General features: G+C 36.1%; 1 protein-coding gene across 10 annotated transcripts in view; it reads left to right on the top strand.

Annotated features, from left to right (window-relative positions):
* sif (guanine nucleotide exchange factor still life) overlaps positions 1-20,381 on the top strand; it is a 43,446-nt gene extending 23,065 nt beyond the window's left edge. For 8 of the 10 annotated variants that reach the window (XM_029299544.2, XM_029299546.2, XM_029299545.2 and 5 more), the window contains 18 exons: positions 2,201-2,346; positions 2,798-3,065; positions 3,631-3,774; positions 4,098-4,280; positions 5,134-5,409; positions 5,502-5,672; positions 6,070-6,256; positions 7,410-7,676; positions 8,192-8,469; positions 8,589-8,783; positions 9,146-9,254; positions 9,850-10,029; positions 10,131-10,249; positions 10,593-10,769; positions 10,861-11,048; positions 11,665-12,047; positions 12,260-12,481; positions 12,780-20,381. In XM_029299544.2, the coding sequence (XP_029155377.1) occupies positions 2,201-2,346; positions 2,798-3,065; positions 3,631-3,774; positions 4,098-4,280; positions 5,134-5,409; positions 5,502-5,672; positions 6,070-6,256; positions 7,410-7,676; positions 8,192-8,469; positions 8,589-8,783; positions 9,146-9,254; positions 9,850-10,029; positions 10,131-10,249; positions 10,593-10,769; positions 10,861-11,048; positions 11,665-12,047; positions 12,260-12,481; positions 12,780-12,958 (3,672 nt within the window). In that variant the 3' untranslated portion in view covers positions 12,959-20,381. The remainder of the gene's footprint in view (positions 1-2,200; positions 2,347-2,797; positions 3,066-3,630; positions 3,775-4,097; positions 4,281-5,133; positions 5,410-5,501; positions 5,673-6,069; positions 6,257-7,409; positions 7,677-8,191; positions 8,470-8,588; positions 8,784-9,145; positions 9,255-9,849; positions 10,030-10,130; positions 10,250-10,592; positions 10,770-10,860; positions 11,049-11,664; positions 12,048-12,259; positions 12,482-12,779) is intronic. The other 2 variants (XM_029299543.2, XM_085480029.1) reach the window with 1 other exon arrangement.
* Positions 20,382-20,793: the final 412 nt, after the last annotated feature.

Raw genomic sequence — 20,793 nt, 5'->3', positions numbered from 1 at the left:
CCATCGGAAAAGGAAGGAAACACCGTGGTCAACACAATGGCAGTTTCGCCCCGTCATCGGGAAGCCGAGGATCCCGTCCAACAGTCCTCTCTTCCCTAGAAATCGTCCGATCTCGGGCGATTTCAAAGTCTCTTCCTCGACTCAAAAGTCACCGTTGGCGGACGAATAATGGTAGAGCCGAGATGGTCGATCAAGTGTACGAATAGTACCCTGGACCTGCTGGATCCGAGCGACGATAGTTACACGGACCTGAAGACGCAGCATCGGCGACGTTGCTGGAAGTACTTTTGCTGGTGTCGCAGACACACGATAAGCGTGATATGCATTAACGAGACGCGCAAATTGTATTGGTTCAACTGCCGGAACGTCCAGGAGAAGGTCACGTACGGCTCGGGCGAGGGCTATTATCACAAGCTACTGCGTTTGGTGAACGGCGCTTTGAGCACCTGGGCGCAACGTTACATCGACGGCCTAAGCGTGGCGCGTCGCGAAATTATGTTGAGGATCAACGGTAGCGCGGACAACAACATGAGGCTGCTCAAGGAGGGCTGTTACTGCCACTACCATCCGCACATGACGGCGGACGCGTGCAACGCCGATTTTCTCAGAAGAGTCGTAAGTTTCTGGGCCGGCGAGAGCCTCAGGGGAATACGCGAGAGGCTCCGCGGCATGACGAATATTACAAAAAAGGTAGAGGACATGAATCGCGAATCTTACATTTTTTCTCTATTTTCTTGTGAACGAATGTTTCTCTCTTGATATATTCGGATTTATATATATATATATATATATTATGTATTTTGTTCCCGATCATATATATTTCCCTGCCTATATATGAGACGATCGCACCTTGAGAGGATATATGCCACCCTCATGCGAGATTCCGCTCGTATTACTTGGCATGCGCTTCGGAGAGAAGGAAGAATCAAATCTCTGCGCCGAGTTCCGTTTCCGTTGGACTTTCGTTCGTCAATTCCCTAAATTACTCGCATTCATTCTCGTACTCAGAATTGCATCTCATTTTCTCATCGACATCATTATAAATCGATCGTATCGAGACTGAAAAATCACATTATGAATATCACATTTGTTTGCAAGAGAAAAATTTATAGCATCGCGTTTCAAATGAAAAATAAGAGCAAAATAACGAGGGGATAGACAACGAAAACAGTGGAATTGCTAGACAAAGCACTTTCGCATTTGTGACATGATTATCCTTTGTTGCGAAGATGTAGAGATTTTCAATTGCGATATAATACAATATTTTGGCATGTATGACCGCGTTGACATTAATTCTTGAAAGCAAAGTAATCTTCTTGTGCAATTAAAAGGGCTTCTAAGCTTAGCTAAGCTGGCCTTGCTAAAGTTGCATAGGAATTAGTTGCCATTTTTTAAGTAGCATGTGCCGAGTAAAGTCGTAACTAAAATTTCTTTGCATCTTTGTATCTTTACTGCCAATTATTAGTAATGCGAATGTCTCCCTTTTATTTAATATTTTTTTTATTTAATATATAATCAGTTTGCAATAATATTAATTAATTGTGTGATATTATAGTGTACCCACATTTGACAAATTATAGAAAAATTTAACATAATCATTACTATAAATTAAAATATTATATTATATTAAATATTAATCTCACAATTATTGCATTGTAAATTATTACATTATACATAAACTCTGCACTAATTACAATTCCCAATGCAATATATTCTTAATTATAGTATATTACATTTCCCAAATGCAGAACAGTACTTCTTTTGAAAATTAATTGGCGGAATATTTACAAATATATATATTGTAAATAGCAATAACGCAATAACCCATATATGCACTTTTAGATAGATGAGGCACCAAATCAATTAATTATGTACATATAAAGCATCTTGTCATTGTCAGTAATAGATTAGATTTATCGTTGCATTTATATCATTCTTCTTTATCAGCATCATTTTATTTTACGATATGATCGCACGATACATTTTCTTCTATGCACATTTTCTATACATGATACATTCTTTTCAGTTTACATATATGCGTGACTCCACGTACAATTATTGACAAATATAAAAAAAATCGTAAAGAACAAATATTAGATATACTGTCAAATCTTTAACGTGGGATCGCCCGTATCTGTCTTGTCGCAGTGACAAACGCTCGTTCGTCGCGGCTAAAGATAAAGCCTGATATATTTTTCAGATGTCAGACGATGATAGGATGTCACTCACCACCGCCGTCAGCGACGATGACGACGGCGAGAGTGTCATAAATTCGCCCTATCGTGGAAAGCAGACTGGCACAGCTGCGGCTTCGTTCAATTGCACCGGTGCAGTTCGAAAAGCAGGGTACGTCGTTTGTTCTACAAAGATAATGAGCCTTGAGGGCCTCTCTCTATATAAATATCTCTCGGATAATATTGAGATAAATCTGGAGGGTATGAGCAAAGAACAAGATTTTTTAAATAAAGAATATCTTTTTCTTATATTTTAGAAGATATTATAGTTTGTAAAATTTATTTACTTTACAAATTGACAAGAGAAGAATTTTATTTTTTAAATATTAATCATTATTATATACTTTGAAAGTGAAGAGATGCGAGATTCTTAAGATAAATATGATATATAGATAGATAAGATAAAAAACATGACATAGAATAAACACTATAAAATTATAGGAATAATACAATAATGACACATTTCTGATATATGAAAATTATTCATATATTTTATGCAGCAACGATATAATTTAAATATTAAGAGAAAAAGTGAAATAATAACGATGTATCGAATATTTTAGATTTCTCAGTGTGAAGAAATGGCTGCTGCGCAAAAAGCATCAGATCGAGCTAGCCAGGAAGAGAGGCTGGAAGGGTTATTGGGTCTGTCTGAAGGGCACCACGCTCCTCTTCTACCCCTGCGATTCTCAGGAAAGCAGGGCCATGGAAGCGGCACCTAAACATCTGATCATCGTCGATGGTGCGATTATGCAGCCGATTCCCGAACATCCGAAGAGGGATTATATATTTTGCCTCAGCACCGCTTTCGGGGATGCCTATCTATTCCAGGTAAAAAAATGTGGCAATTTTAATTTTGATCAAAATTAATATAAAAATGTATACAAAAAAAATTATATATTTAATGTGCGAGAAAAGATCTCTGTAAGATAAACCGCGCTTTATAACTGGCTAATGCTTTTTCGAATAAATAACTCCTTCATAAGTATTGCATATCCTTGCAAATAACACGCCAATTAAACTCGAAGAAAGTTATTAAAGTTATCGACAAGTGAAGGGAACAATTCGAGATAAAGTTGAATTCGAATAATTCCAGTTCAGTTTGATCTTCACACTTTGGTAGTTCGAGAATGCACGAACCATGCGAATCGCTAACTAGATGTATTTAATTAATTCCGTTTCACGGAACTCCCGCGTTTCGCGATCACACAACGACAAACTTTTAATAGCCTGCAGCCCCTACTTAAAAGCTTCGCCGCGACTTTAAAGAAGTGTGAGCGACATTATGTACATCGCTTCGCGGTGATATCGATTTGCTTTCAAAGTTTCCCGCTTAGATATCGAAGGTCTCAATTCTCGTTCATATTAGAAAGAAATGTCCGTTTTGTGTTTTTAGGCGCCGTGCCAAGTGGAGCTGGAAAATTGGGTGAATAGTATTCATTCGGCGTGCGCCGCCGCGTTCGCGCGTCATCGCGGCAAGACTGGCACGTTGCATCTTCTGCAGGAGGAGATCTTCCGTCTGGAGAAAGCGATCGAGTCGGTACGTAACGAGAATGTCATTGAATCGATCAATATATAACATTTCATTGAGCCTGATTTATTTTAAGTATCAAAGAGTAAAAGAGAGTGAAGATTTATTCTAAACATCATGTAGAAAGAAATAGCTAAGTGGAGCAAAGTTTATATTGGTTTCAACATTTATTAAGGTTTACTTCGCAAAGAGAAGGAATTCGTCAGAAAAAAGTTTTGCAATCAAATGTTAATTTTGCAAAAATTATTACAAAATTTTAATTACTATGAATTCTCATGTTAAAGAAGAAAGTAACGTTAATTGATATCGACATGTGTATTGACTGTTTGCAGGACCACAAGATGAAACATATGGCGGATCTCCAGCAATCAGTGGTTTCCGACGTCGACACCAAGCAGCAAATCAACAATCAAATAGTACAATGGGAAGAGAATCTGGAACGGCTCCATTGCGAGCAGTTCCGTTTGCGGTGCTATATGGCTAGTTTGCAGAGTGGCGAACTGCCTAATCCGAAGGTAAGTATCGTACGCGAGTACAATGTAGAATATTAACATGTTACATAGACTAAAGATTAACATTGTACAATAGAAAGACATTGCATAATTGTGCGAATATAATTGCTTCGACAGAAAAATTATTTCTCTAATGTATTTTATCAATATTTTTTATCGATAATATATTTTTTATCTTGTTGCGAGCGATATAAGTTGACTGATTCACGCGCGCAAGTATTGTTTTATCTGAAGAATAAATTCGAGAAGCCGTATTGCGCCTTTTTATCGTATTATGTCGATTACAATCGCGCAATTGAACAAAACATCGTGATTTGGTCGTAGCTTTCATAGGAGAGACTCGGATCCTTTCGATTTCTCGCGGATAAACAACATCAACGTGCTGTAATCTCGCTACATTGTCCACACCGTCGCTTCAATTGTCTGAAAAGCGAGGAGGTCGCAATCCGCGCGCAGTCAGGATTCGTTAACTATCCGTCTACATCGTGTCTAATTTGCGCCATTCGTCCTGTAATGGATGGTATCGATCGTTGCGCGAGAAACAAGACTATACCATAGTCAGTCAATATATACGATAAATTAACATTCTCGCTGCAATCAAACTGTTTGAACAACAGCAAATTTATTTTCGATCTGTTTTATAAATAAAACTATTTTTTTTTCGAGAGAGAATATTTCTGTAAATTTAAAAAGTCAACCAGGTCGATGAATTTGAACCATCCTGTATATATAATTATTTAGAAAGGCTTGTATAAGATTGAAGATTTGATTTCTCGAGAGAATACCTTGGGGACAAATGACCGAGCTCATCAGCTGACGATACTAAATAAGCCCTATGCCCTCATTTTTTCCTCAGAGTCTACTGACGCACGTATCTCGCGCCACGAAGCAGACGTTGAACAAGCTGGGCGTCTTCACAGTATCGTCCTTCCACGCGTTCATCTGCGCGCGTAGTCCATCCTTGCTGAATAATTTATTGGCGGGTCGCGGAGCGACAAAGAGAAGACCGCCGCTGCTGTCGAGGTCGAACAGCGGCTCCAGCAGACGCTCGCTGCAGATCTCGTCCAGGGACGAGGAGAAGAGTGTCAAGGTGTCCGTGCCGGAAAATCAGGTACGATCGTCAGGACATCGGGTGAGTTGATCGAAATTCTACCGTAACGAGACACTTAGAATGAGATAAGGGTAAGAAGAACGCGACCCGGTGTTTCCCGTTCGCTGTTTCAGCTCGTCTCGGTGTTCCTGCGCGACGCCATGACCGTGGAAGAGTTTCTGGCAAGCGCGTGCACCAGGAAAAACCTCAATCCGATGGAGCACTTTGTGCGCGTCAAGAAGCGCCGAGATATGGAGGACCACAACTATTTTGTGCCACATAGGACTGATTTGATAGAAACCTATGTAAGTCGAAAAGCGATAAATTTATATTTATTCATCTTTAATTTAAAAATATTGTATCTAAAAAATTGTACTTATAAAATGTAATGAAATATGAATGGTTTATGATGACGCCATTAATATAATTATCATTTTTCTCTAGTTTCTTTAATTGCGCAAATTTTTAAGGACACAATTTGATGCAATTGGATAAATAATTTATTTAAAAAAAAACTAGGGATTAACTCATTTCCTGAGTCTAATTATAGAATAAATTAATTAAAAAAAATGTTTATCTTAAACGAATAAAATTATCATTTTCTATTTCTTTATAATCAATTGCTTTATAAAGTAATTAAAATCGTTGAATACAGCAAAAATTAATATTGATAACGTAATCTTTTTTTTTTGCCACATACAGTTGCATACGCATGAAATCGTGGAAGTCTGTGCCAAGATTTTATATCAAGTGGAATTGCAAAGAAATACTTTAGAGCAAATGTGGGGCTTCTCCGTCGAGGCCGAGCTCATAGAAAACTCCGACAGACAGGATGAGCTCTGCTGCTACGTTAGTAGAGTGGAAGACAAGAGCGTCGCCATGCAAAATGGTAAGCACCCCTTATCTAGGACATGTATAACTAAAATAAACGTCCCTCAAGCGCAACAATTAAAAGTTTCGATCGTTACAAGGTTTTTTTTTATTTCTGGTCATTTACTAGCTATTCTATATACTTTTATCAATCTATTATTTAAACGCTATTGATTCTCTGTACGATTAATTGATCTTATAATTTCACAAAGTAACGTATTAAATTGATCGAAAAGTTCATTCAATTTTCTCTTTACTAGAACTACATCGGAAAGAAACAAATCAATTCCGCTGGCTAGTTCGATAGAACAAGTTTATTACATTTATCCCAAAATTTTGTCAAAGAAACGAAAAAGTACAGTATTGCGTCATACGCAAGTTCCACAAGCTACACAATATTCCCACTTGCTTTTCTATTCTCGGTTTCATCTCTTGCGAATCTTAGAGAACAACTCACTTAGAGAAGTCTGACTATATTAAATTTTTAGACCGTGTCGGCGCCAGGATGCGCAAGGACGCCATTGAAAAGTCATCGATTTTCCGCGCCTCGTCCCTTGTTCGTTGAGCAAAGTCTCATGCTTACGTGGTTAAATGAAGCGCGCATAAAGCGCGTAAAAAAAGAAATATGTATCTAAGTAAAAATATATATTATACGTGTACCGGGGGTGGGATGGTCTTAGGGCCGCAGGCGCAAACGAATCAGCATGACATTTAGCGCCGCCTTTCCGCATGTCTAAATTTACCTGACGGCTTACTGGTAAAGCACGGCCGAAGGGAGCGACTTATTATAGTTGCGAAAGATACCGAGCCGAGCGGATGATCGTCTTCGCAAGTGGATCGCAAAGCAAACGCGATGAATGTCAGTCCAAGTGATCGAAAATCACTCTTAAGAATCGTAAAACACTAGTCGCGGTCGTGTTAAATCCTTCATTAATCGCGATAAATTATAGTGATCAAAAATATATAAGCAGCATGTCTATATTGTATAATACCAAATTTTTCATATTCCGCTAAAATAATTGATAAATTTGACGACAAAAATCGTATCAATTTATGACGTCTTCTTCGTTGACAATAAACACCTAATTCTATGCACTTGAAAAAATTCCCTTTCAACGTAAATCTTTCTTCGAATCCTCATGCCATCCTTGGCGACGCCGCTCTGCTTTCAGGAATCATTAAGGGTGATGAGATTATGGTAATCAACGGCGCCATTGTGAGCGACCTGGATATGATGTACTTGGAGAGCGTCCTACAAGAGGAGGTGGGTCTTTGTATGATGATGCGATCCTCCAGGACGGAGCCACCAGATCTCACGGGTATTATGCGAGTCACTGATGATATAATCGAGAGTCTGGTCTGCCCGCCGCCACCTACTGATCCGCCAGTCATCAGCGAGGAAATGATTTCCGGTCTCATTGTGCCGGCACCCGGATGGAGTGAGTTTTTTTGCACTTTCGAAAACTCGTTACGTTAAGAACTGTAGTCTATTTATGGTGAACTTTTTAAATAAATGAGACGTGGATAGAGCGTGAAAGTAGATCGCAAGAAGACCGTGAAACGGGATCTTAATCAAGTCGAATTTACTTTCTAATTTATAACTAGCGCAATCTATATATCATGTCTTAATATAAATGTTTAATCCCATTACCTCTAATTGAGATTAAATATCATTAGATATTATTGTAAAATCGATCTTTCAATGCAGCTTAAATTAAGTTCGCTATTAAATTATATAGCAATTAAGTTTTTACGGAAATCTTCTCGCTAATATATTATTTTTTTATAATACAGACCATTTTTTATGTATTTCATTTATAAAATAATGAATTATTATATCTGTCGTAAATAGTAATACAACTTTTGTGCGAGATTATTATAATTAATATAAATAATAAATTGTAAATTTACAGTTGCAATTATAATGTAATGCATATCTTACTTTGCCACGTAGGCAAGGAAAATATTATGCAGGACTGCTCGGCCGCTCACATGGAGAACAGCAAACAGACCTCGCGTACCAATTCATTCGAGATTGAAAATCTTTTGAAGACTGCTGAACAGGTGACAGGGATCTGCCGTTCTCCGGGAGAGACTAGGAAATCGAGTCCCACCGGAAGCGTCGTCAGTTCCCATTCGCAAGCTCTTACACCCAGCCGGCAGCTTAGCGACGCTGAGAAGCTGAAGAAAGTGATTCTAGAACTGATTGAGACTGAACGGACTTACGTAAAGGTAATGAAAGTTAATTTTTCATACAATTATAATGTTATAGAGACAATTTTTGATAGACGCAAGAATAGATGTATATATAATAGATTTAATCGATTTTCTTCTGATTTTTGTGTTCGCAGAATTTAAATAATTTGCTGGAGAACTATTTGGAACCCCTTAAACGCGAGACCTTCCTGTCGAACGCGGAGATCAACGCGCTGTTTGGTAATATTCAGGAAATCGTCACGTTTCAACGACAGTTCCTGCAGAATCTCGATCACGCCATCGAGATGGAGGCCGATTTTAATAGCTTCGACCATCCGAGTCAATTTAAGGTACGCCTTTCGATCTAACTTGACCTCTTATTAATAACTAATCGGAATTAAATAAGCTATTAAGCAAAATGGTCTTGGATTAGAAAAAATAAAACTGACAATTCTCTTTCTTTATATTTTTGAAGCGATATAACATTTAGATATCATTATTCTTGTAGTACAATAAGTATACATATATGTTAGAAGAAAGTTATTTATTAAATACTGTCAGAATTCTTATATCTTTCAAAATATCGATTGTTGCTTTTTTAATAGCTCGAATATATCGCCAGTAATATCGAAAACTGATAATGTATATGCTCGAACAAGAAGGGACATTCCGGGCTGAATTTAAATACGTGAATTTTTTACGGCTGTTACAGGGAGTCCTGTTTTCCATTGGAAGTGCCTTCTTATATTACGTAAATCACTTCAAGCTATACAGCTCGTTTTGCGCCAGTCACTCAAAGGCTCAGAAAGTTTTACATCCAAGTAAGTTTTCACTTAAAGTACACATCTCTTTCTCGTAAGAGATGACCTTCGACGATGTCTTCCTCCACGTCAACACGCCTGATCCTTCGCGATCGATAATTCACACGCCAGGAATAACTGTGTCCAACCTCACTCTCGACACTGTCTATAAATATATGTCGTTCCCGGAAAGTTTTCGATTTATTATTCATGTCAACCTTCTGCGAATGAGTGACATTTTTGCGGTCATAAAGTAGAAGCTGCGTAAAAGATTACTGGATCAAATCCCACATTCGTATCTATTATTCATCGAAATTTTATTTCGTCGTTTGAATCTTTAATGCTGCTAATTAAATATTATATATGTTCGTTGATTTATTGGTTTTAAATATAGTCATTTAGTGTGACGCGGAGAAATAAATATTTTGAATTGGATATATTATTCACAATATTCGTTACGATGTGTATAATTCGTGTACAACACGTCCAGAAATGTAGATTCTAACTCGACGAGTAAATTTTTTCTTTAATTTAAATTACGTTTCATATAATTACGATAAAACTCGAAGCACGAAGCAATCTGCCGATAATTATCAGGGATAATTGACAATTTCAGACGAGGGAAATCAAGCTTTACAAGAGTTCCTGCAAGCGAGAAATCCTCGGCAGCAACACTCGTCGACTTTAGAATCGTACTTGATAAAACCTATACAAAGAATACTCAAATATCCGCTGCTGTTACAGCAGCTTAGAAATCTCACTGATGAACGAAGCGAAGAACACCAACATTTGATCGGTAATTATTGCGCTATGTAATGTGACTAATGTAAGAAACAAGTTTCAAGCGTTCATCAAGAGTTTAATCGCGAACGATTACAAATTGCATATAAATTGCAGAGGCGCTCAAAGGCATGGAAAAGGTGGCAGAGCACATAAACGAGATGCAGAGAATTCACGAAGAGTACGGAGCTATTTTCGACCATCTGTTCAGACAACACCAAAAATCCTGCAAACAGGTAAATTAATTTTTACGCCTCTCTAGAAACAAAATTTATATATCAATTGATATAACAAATATTATGTACAATAATTTATTTATCTAGACATAAAATTTAAATCACTTTATGTATGTACAAATAATTATAATGAATAATGTTTTACGTAAAAAAACTTGAGATTTTTTTATATATATTATAATATTTTTTTAATTATAATAATTATTTTCTCTAGATTCTTAATAAAATTATTTCCTACATTTTATGCCAAACTCTAACTTATATTTTTTTATTTATTTGTTAAATGATTTGATATCAGAACAGCGTTCGAATATTTCGAATTGACGCATTAAATTTTTGGCAGCCGATCGACTTAAGTCCAGGCGATCTTTTATACTACGGCGGCGTCGAGTGGCTCAATATTTCCGATTTTCTTGGCAAGATAAAGAAGGGTCTCGAATTACACGCAATGTGTTTCGTATTTAAATCAGCCGTCGTGTTCTTGTGCAAAGAAAGATTGAGACAAAAGAAGAAACTCATGGTGAGCGCGTTCATACGATTTAATTAATTATCCATATTAATTCTTGCAACTTGTTCGTAATATTGAAGACTCTGTGTCATGCGTTTTTCAGGGAGTTTCGACTAAAGCTAACTCCAGCGAGGTGGAAATCATTCGTTATCAGGTACTGATTCCGGTGACGGAAGTCCAGGTCAGGGCCAGTTCTGCCAAGGACATGGAGTCCCACTTCTTATGGGAATTGATTCATCTAAGAAGTCAATTACAGAGGAGATCAGAGAAAGTATACGTGCTCTCCAACAGGTATTTTTCGATTTTACTACTTAAATTAATTAATCGTAAATTATAAATTAAAATAGATATTTAAATAAATCAATAAATTCTTTGCACTACGTATATCATAGATTAAATTTCGATAACATATTTTTCTCATGCATTTATTTTTTGATAAAATATTTGTTTGAACTAGATATGTAATGAAATACGTTCACTTCCATATTTGATAGATAATTATTGATCGAACGTAATTGCAATTGATTATGTAGTGCACACAATTTTACTGATATTACTGATTAAACACAAATTGACAATATTGTCAGATTGAAAATAAATTGAAGACAAATGAGATTAAGATTCATCTAATGTGATTAAATTTTCTTCACTATTGCGAATCAATACTTTGCTATTTTTTCACAATTCCCAATAAAAAAATTCTTTACATCTCTATCTCTCTCTCTTTTTATTTAGAGTTAGCTTACAAGATCTTATCTTCTCTATCAAATATATGTATAACAACAATCTAAAATTCTGATTACTCATATACTTGTATATTTTTAATCAAGGTTATTTGTTCAAAACAACATCTTTCTTCAAATGATTAAATGATTAAATGCGACTATGCTTAAACGTGTGCTTGCAGTACGACGGAATTCCGAAACGCGTTCTTGAAGACAATCCGACAGATCATCCGAGAGTCGGTGAGGAATATGAGCATACCCTCGACGAAGGGCCACCATCCTCATCCGATATCGCTGACCCCGCGTATGTCGACCGGTCACGTGGAAAAATTTGACAAGCAGCAGGCTAGGGAACAAGCTCAAAACGGAAATGGCATACCCACGGGCACGCTCTCGAAGAAGGCGATGAAGCAGCAACTGCTGGCCAGTTCGCACAAGCGAAAGTACAGTCATTCCAAACAGCCGGTGGAGCATGAGAGCTCGGAGGATAAGGACCAGGAAGACGCGCCGGTCGTCCAGCAGCAGACCTTTCGTTCCAGGAGCAAAACCATAAGTGACACTTCCGGTAAGATGAAAAATCCCTTTTCTCTCTAATTTTAGTTTCGGAAAAATTTTCTTTTGATAATCTTATATATACGCATGCATAAGTTAATTTTTATAGATTTGTTACAAGTAAAATTAATATTAAGGAAACTGATAAAAATGCGAGATAATACGGGTCGAAGATGTGATTGTTGATAGAATGTTGAATACGGTGTTATCTTTTGTGATGCTTAGGCGAGATGAAAGTCGAAATGGATTCGGGTACAAAGTCGGAAGGCGAGGAAGATTCGCAAGCTTTTTTAGGCGAAAAGAAGACCAATCTCGGTCGCACACCTAATCATCTGACGCTCAGCACCACGTCGACTATCTCGGCGGGGAGCACTGGCAGCCAGGCTAGATTGATCCAGTCCTCCCATCAGCCCGAGAATTACCAGCCCATTACCGTCAAGGAACTTGGTGAGTGTATTGGTTATCGATATTTTTTTTTATCTCTCTAACGAGAGACAGACCTGTCCAGATAATCGTATCGCAAAGTTATTCGATTGTTCAATAATTAAGAATTGTTTGTGAACAGCTCTAGCGATCAAAGTAACAATAAGAAATAATGATGTTTGAATTGCACGTGTACGGGATAGTTTCTCGAATGATTTGTTCCAATAAGATTTTTATAATAAAATAAATTTCTCCATTTTCTTCCAAAGACACGTCGCGCGGAAATGAATTAATCTATAATTATCTATATTGGCGATGGCAGGTTCGCCGATCTGGAAACCACGGGAGCTACCCTCCCTGGGGGAGGCGACCACGTTGCCGCGCAAGGGTAAGTCGGCAGGCGAGTTCGCGGATATGAGCTCGAGCCATAGCGCCTCCCGAAAATCTCTGATAGAAATCAACAATTGTGCTCAACAACCTAACTTTAATAATCACGTTTAAGTTGATATAATATCGAGGCTGACTCGTTAACGAGGTAATATCGTTATAAGTTCTACCACATCATCATTAAACACAACCGACACCCAACCATCACCACCACCATTACCAAGCGTAATACACAGAGATAATTGTCCAATTATTACGATTGTCACGATATCGAGACGCGTCCGCCGTTCACGTGGAAATTCATGGAAAAGACTGCACTTTCTCCCTCCGCTCTCTTCCTCGTTTTGTCTTCCAGCAGGATTTCGTATGTGCTTGCTTGAGTGTGTGTGAACGTGTGTTTTTATGAGAGACAGCGAGATGCTCGATCGGACTTCTACTTTGTTCTGGGAAATCTAGATAGAAATTTTTTAATATTTTTCTTTTCGTGAACAATATTTTTTATATGCTCAATACATTCAAGCACAATTAATAAAAAATTAATATAACTGTATACAACTATATTATTAATTATAATAAGATAGAACATTATTAAAATGGTTTGTGATTTTGATTATAAAATTTATGAGCTCAAAGATATAGAAACCCGAGCAGATCGCTAATCTTAAGTAATTCGATGGCGAATATTTTATCACTAATGAATCGTTATATCGATCGTGAAAGATTTGTCAAAGTGATCTGAGTTTCGAAATACTCGATTAATAGATGGTACAAATTCGTTTGTTTTAAATGTAGGTTCCAATTTTTCCTTATTTAATTAATTTTAATATAGAAGAAAGTGCAGTCGGTACCTTTTAATTTTGATTATTAACTGTTTACTCTATTTGAGATATTTTAATATAACAGCTACATGTATAATATATTCTTTTCTATAAACTTACTATACTAGAATTATTGTTTAACTTATTGTTTGTTAGTTATTATAGTGTAATTTTTTCAATAGCTCTTATTCTTTAGAGTCTAGCTTGTTTTTTTAAATACATATTTATAATGCAGCAAATATTACAAAAAATGTCAGCTATAATATTCAGTTCCATAATCAACTTTTAAAATAAATATATTCATAAAATGAAATAAAACAAAGTTTTAATATATTCACACATTTACATTCTCAAAGCTTAATATAAAATATTAAGAATATTAAGAATATTCTAAAGAGAGCAACCACGCAAAATGAAACAATCAAGATTGTTGGTGCAGTGTGCTTGCAAGAATCTTGGAAGAGTGGGTCAGATTGTTGGCAAAGTGCATATATATATTTTTCTTTTGAAATACATCCTGCGATTTCTTTAACGCGATGTCACAATTTTCATCAGTTTACAAGACAATCTGGTCGCCTTTTCGAGTAATCGCCAGCGATCGAGGCTCCGTCCTTCGATCTTCTCGATCCCTTCCGCGTGGACGGCGACATGATAATCGGCGGGGAGATAATTATCGACTCTGTATATAATGTAATAATGATATTATATCGTCAACTATAATTACCGTCGATCGCGATCGAGCGCTCGCGCGTAGCGCGCTCGTTACGTTGTTTCTCATCGTTCTCTACCATGTGACCCCTCTTCCCCATTTTTTTATTATTATATAATACTGTCGTGATGCGCGTCACGCACCATGCATTGACGATCGCCGGATGACGTGAGGACAGCTGATAGGGCGAGAGAGAGATTTAAAATCCGTATTAAGAAAAAACAAGTAATCGAAGAAGCGATTCGTGCGCGTAGCGAGTAAGTCTTAGCGGTTAAAGAAAATCAATTAAGATGAAACACAGAAATTATATGTATACATATATTATACAAGCGAAATATTATGTGAGCGAGAGAGAGGGTGGGTTTGTGAATTGCATTGTAACGTCGTCCAAGGTTTCCCTTAAAAAAAAAAAAAAAGAAAAAACAAAACGAAAAAAAATGTTCCGCCGCGTGTTAACCTGTTTTCAGGGTCGAGCATCCTCGCCAATATAGCAGACTTTATTTTTAACGTTACTTAAGATACAAAAGAGAGCATTTGAACGAGAGAGAATGTCTGAAAGAGAGGGAGAGAGTGAAAAATGGTCAGAGTGCTCGAGACCGAAGCTGCGAGGTCAAGTGCGTCGGCGTAACAACGAGATGCATTTCAAGACCCAAGTAAGAGGGATGAATAACGCGAGCGGGAATGCGAGAGAGAGGGAGAGAGAGAGAGAGAGAAAGAGAGAGAGAGAGAGAGAGAGAGAGAGAGAGAGAGAGAAAAAAAGAGAGGCGCACACTCGACTTTAAACGTATATATTAACATTGATTAGGGACGGCGAACGATGCATCGACGGTGTCGGTGACTGGAACCCTTCACGATAAACCCGACACATGTATCGCGTTGTTAATGGGTATTAACGATAAATTAAGAATGGTATCGAGGGATTAATACGTGTAAATTAGACGACAGAAAGTATCCACATAGACGTATACCTACAACCAAAAATATATATAAATAAAAAAATATATATATACACATACACATGTACACGCGCGTAAGAAATATAGACACGCAACGACTGGTGATGCGAAAGTGACGAGACATTTATTCGAGAACGAAATATTCTAGGAATATACATTTTGGAGGACAATTTCCCGAGGGAAAGTGTCTGGGAAATATTCTCGGAGAATCGAAATATTTTTCCGAGGACGTATTTCAAACAGATACTCTTTCACTTCGCATCATCACGAAGGCATATTCGAGGAAAGTGGATGTTGCACGACATAACCGATCTCACGACTCGATCTTCTATCTCGAACGGGGAATGTTAATGAGTCTCTGTGACAAATATATATGTTTCCTAAATAGGACAATAAACAGATCTGACGATGCTTCGGGCATCACCTCGATACGTCGATCCTCTCGCGAAGGATACACTTCCGCTCGAGGAATCTCCAAACTTTGGTATCTTCCTTTTGATTCGTACGGTTCCAGTTAGAAAAAGTAAGCGTTAATCATTGCAAACCAACTGGCGGACCCGGAATCATCAATTACGAGCTTAGATCTTCCTCGAAGTTAGTCTCGTTAGGATCGAAGATGCCTCAAGCTACGTAGATCCTGTTTGAAGTGACAAAATTTCGTATCAATTCCTTTATTCGATGTTGCTCGCGATAATCATCGAAATGACATCTGAAACGACAAATTGTGGAAGCTCGATGAATAATAATAAGGAATAAATTAATATAGTACCGAAAGAGTCCTAGAATTATAGTCCGGAGATCGTTAACGTTTTCGTTCGACCCTTCGAGCCGATGATCGTCGTTCGATGATGGACAAATAAGGATTTAATTGCCGATTAATGGGATTTGATAGTGTACCGATATACCTGACACACGCACACATTCCACTTGTTGTCGTCCGAAACGTCGATCCGCGACTCGAACGGATGCGTTTAAAGCGAGAAAAAAAAACGTCTGATAGTATAATATTTTAATATGTATTATAATAGCGTAACATATACCTACAATATTATAGTATTATAATAATATAAAATATTATACGCGACGCGAGATTTATATAACATTAGAAAAGATTATAGACGAGTGAGATATATCGTGCTGCAAATGCGCGTAACATCTAAAAAAAAAAAAGGAAAGAAAGAGACCATTTTGATCATCTGAAATCGATCGACTCTTTCATATATTAACGTGTGTAATAACGTAAAGAGACGAAGAATTTTCCACGTTAATGCTCGACGAGAAACGTCGACGATCGCGTTGGCACAAAAGTGTCCTGTTGATCTGACATTCGTGAGAAGATCGCGTCAATTATTAATATATTTCCAAAGAAAATTTATACGCGTACTAATTATATAATGAAATGCTATGCCGAGATATTATTGTACAGTGTTTGTATAGGTGACGAATAAGAACGGGTAAGAGATTCGATCTTTTCTTTCTTCCTCGTGAGATGAATTGTACGAATCGCGTGAATTTTATCCATAACGAATTTACGAATGTTTTACGCTGTAATATTGCTTCCATCTCTCGATATACGCATTACACGTATTTAATCGCGCGTGCTTTAACACAAATTTCTTACGATCTTCGCGATGTATAAAATTGCGAAACTGCATTAAGTGGTAAAATTCATCGACACTTGACTCTTGTCTGCCAATCGATTTTTAATTTTATAACATTTAAAAAATTTTTTTACGTTTTACATTATTTGTAATGACATACATGTATGTACGTTTATCTCAATTGTATATGTTTTATAAACCGCATATTTTTTATAATACACATTTTATAATTATCTCCAAGTTATCAGTAAAATACAAAAAGTCAAAGCTATGTTACTAATTATAAGAGAAAGAACTACAGGCAGTCAAGAATATGAAAATCGATTTCGTCTTATTTTTTTATACTGAAAAGTCGATCGATCTTTCCAGATTTAACTTGAAACACGAGTTTGATGAATCGTCCAAGAATGATCTCTTCCTTTTTTTCCGCTTGAACTCGAATATGCGAAAGACCTGCCATCCTACGCAAGAATCTCTTTCAAAAGACGGAAATGTCAACGAGAATTGAACTGTAAATTTGCAACATTTAAAGACGTAAATTTATCTCAGATAAAAAAATTTCAAAAGCCAGAAAGAAATCTCCTTTTCTCTTATTTATTGAGAATACGTGTCGGAAATGCATGACAAACCTGGTGCCAAAATTGTCGTATAGCAATAATTAGTAGGATTAATATCAGACTGACTTTTAATTAAGGTGTTCAAGCGTGAGAGTTGGAAAGTCGAAAAATGAAATCTTAACGAAAGAATTATCGCTGAAATATCACGATTGATAATCATGTGAATTAAAAATAACCGATATATAATTGTTGATCAGAAAATGATGTCCAATACCAATAAAAGCACGATTGACGCACATAAAAATTTCCGAGTCCCTGCGCTGAAATACTAATGACTCATTGATGAATATATTTATAAGAATAAAAATTTAATGCGATTAAAAGAAAATACTAAAATTATTATTTTGAATAATTTGAGCAATTCAATACTACTTTTACACTTTGATTTTCATAAATTGCAAATTTCACAATTTTGTTTATTATATAGAACAAGTTCTTTAAAACCTGAACCTTTTATTTGAATGGAAAAAAATTGTAATTATATTTTTAATACGGTACAAAGTAAAATTATACCGCAAAATGTTTCTTACTATTACACAAAAATTACGTTTTGTACGATTTAATCATGAAGAAAAATTGAAGTAGGTGGTTTTTTTAACAATTTTAAATTTGGGCTTTATTTTAATTGTCACCGCTTGGAAACTCGTTGACATGAAGTTGAAATGAAAAAAGAGGATGGCGGGAACAAACAGATACATACACATAGATATACACATAGACACAGTCACGCGTACATATATACAAAGACACAAAATATATCTAATAAGACATCGGTTAAGATCTGACAGCGAAAAAAAAATAATAAGATACCTACTTACTAATTACTATAGGCGAGAACACACACGTGCAGATTTAAGAATTTACGGAGGACCTTCTGTTGCTCGAATTATTGCATTGTCTACTAAATATAAATTTTATTATATAAATTCTGTCGAGGCGCGCCTCCGAGCGAGAGTAGATGTTTCTTTTTCTCCTCGACCCCCGTACCTTCCTGGAAGGATTTACGAGGAAATTCGAGAGAGACAGACACAGACAGAGGAAAGTGCGTAATTGAGGAATGCGTTTTTGCGCGAATATCAGAGTGATCGAGTTGTTATCACAATATTAAATGAAACAAGTCGCTTCTCATGCATATATATATAATTCTATAAAGATATAATTCGATAAAGCTCTGTATTATATAAAGTGTTTTATAGAATCATCTCACATGCTCTCTCATTCACAGATTCTGCGATAAATGCGATGAATATATCGGTTTATCTCACCATCTCTGTTAAACTGCTGATAAATCGACGATCAGATAATATAAATGTTTGAAAAACAATGTAGGAAGTATTCTTGTCTCGTGTATTATTAACTATTGAAATGCAAGCGTATGCTTTTATCGCATATCTTTAATCCACGTATAAGTATATATCCATAAAAATGTCTTCGTCACTTTATCGGCCAGGTGTCAGCTGGAGTTTAATCTGGTTTAGCAGATAGTGCGTTTCGTATTTTTTTGTTATCTCTTTGCTTAAGAAATCTTAAAGAATTAAAAAAACATGATATATTAGAATCAAAGTTCATTTAACGAGTTATTTGTAGAAAAACACTTCAAATATTTAGCATGAAATAATTTTCAATATTTATTCAACGAATTACATTCAAAAAATCGAACAAAAAAATCACATTATATATTCATCGTATTCTTGATGCAATCTTCAAGCAATATAAGAAAAATAACAATGCCATGTTTCACAAGAAGTGATAAAATAATTATCAAAAAAATTACAAAGGACTCACATTTTAATTTAATATCAGATATCTATTGGAGCGAATTTGCGTTGTCAGAAATGATGTTGTCAGAAAATCGTGATTACACGAATACTATATTAATAAAAACGGATCTGAAAACGCTCATTAAACTGTCAAACTATTTCTAACGATGGACCTCCATTTACGCACCTTCCTCGACGATGAGTCGGATCAGAGAACAAAATATCGAACAGGGTCGAGACACTCTAGCTCGGAGACGTATCCCAATAGTTGGCCTAGAACCAAGTGTCATATTTTTCGCCCTTCCCCGGTTACGCAGTGGATCGTCGAACGATTGATCGTCTATTGTATGATTATTGACATTCTTCCAGAAATTTTATTGATAAATATATATATAAACTTTATCGCTACCGTTGAACATAATAATATTTGGGGATATATGATTAGGGCGATACATTCGGTATTTATTGGAGACATCGAGAATACTAGATCGAAAGAGAAAAAAAAAGGAAGAGTGAGTAAGGGGATGAAAGGGAGACTGAGAAAAAGAAATATGGGATTGATAGTTATATATATAAATATATATATATATATATATAAGAGAGGGGGGATTAGAGGGGTACACACACAAGTCGAGGGAAAAAACGGGGGCGGATAATAACGAAATGAAAAAAAAAAACGAAGATAGCGTATAACTATTGTAACGAGTCTTTCCAGGGGAAAAGAGAGAAAATAGGGCAGAGATATAAAATAAGAAAAGAGAGAGAATGAGAGAAGAATCTCTTCCTTGTATTGTAAAATCGTATAACGAATTGCGAGAACCAAGGATGAGATTAAATATTGTACGTATGCGAGCGGAAATATATGGTAAGCAAAGAGAGTATAAAAAAAAAGAAAAACCCTTTACGTTTTCTCACTTATTACGTAAACGGTATACGTTATTACGTAAATGGATATATTATGATTACGATGATTGCTATATTTGTTGTTATCGTTCCTCGGTTGTATGCGGAGACGTTTAAGAGTGATCCATTTGTACAATCATTGAGTCATTAAAATATGATTATTCATTATGGAAGCTGTCGTGTCTCGCTTTCTTTATTCTTTGCCCCATTGTTCCCTATCATCTGATTATCTTCGTTATCGATCACACATACACAGATTGACGTTTTGAAATTTTCTGCTTGTGTATAACATAGAATTATTACGCTGATATTATCTACTCAATTTATTATCGATGTACTTAATTGGTATAACTTAAATGCATGAGCGAATTATCGATTATTATTATAAGAAAATTTAATTCGTTTAGCGTTGCATGAAATTATATTGTTGAAGTTATTGTTGTTTATCCTATACGTATTTTCATTAAAAATTTACTTCACAGACGTTATCAAATTTTTATTGAGAATAATCGCGTTTTATACAATTAAAAATATGAAAAAATGTTCAGGAAACGATACAACTATTAGAGGTTTTTGACGTAAATT

Source organism: Nylanderia fulva, unplaced genomic scaffold (genome assembly GCF_048542155.1).
Source record: "Nylanderia fulva isolate GAGA-0341 unplaced genomic scaffold, ASM4854215v1 Scaffold1, whole genome shotgun sequence".
Taxonomy (NCBI): domain Eukaryota; kingdom Metazoa; phylum Arthropoda; class Insecta; order Hymenoptera; family Formicidae; genus Nylanderia; species Nylanderia fulva.
Note: the sequence above shows the minus strand (reverse complement) of the source record. Positions and strands in the feature narration are given on the sequence as shown.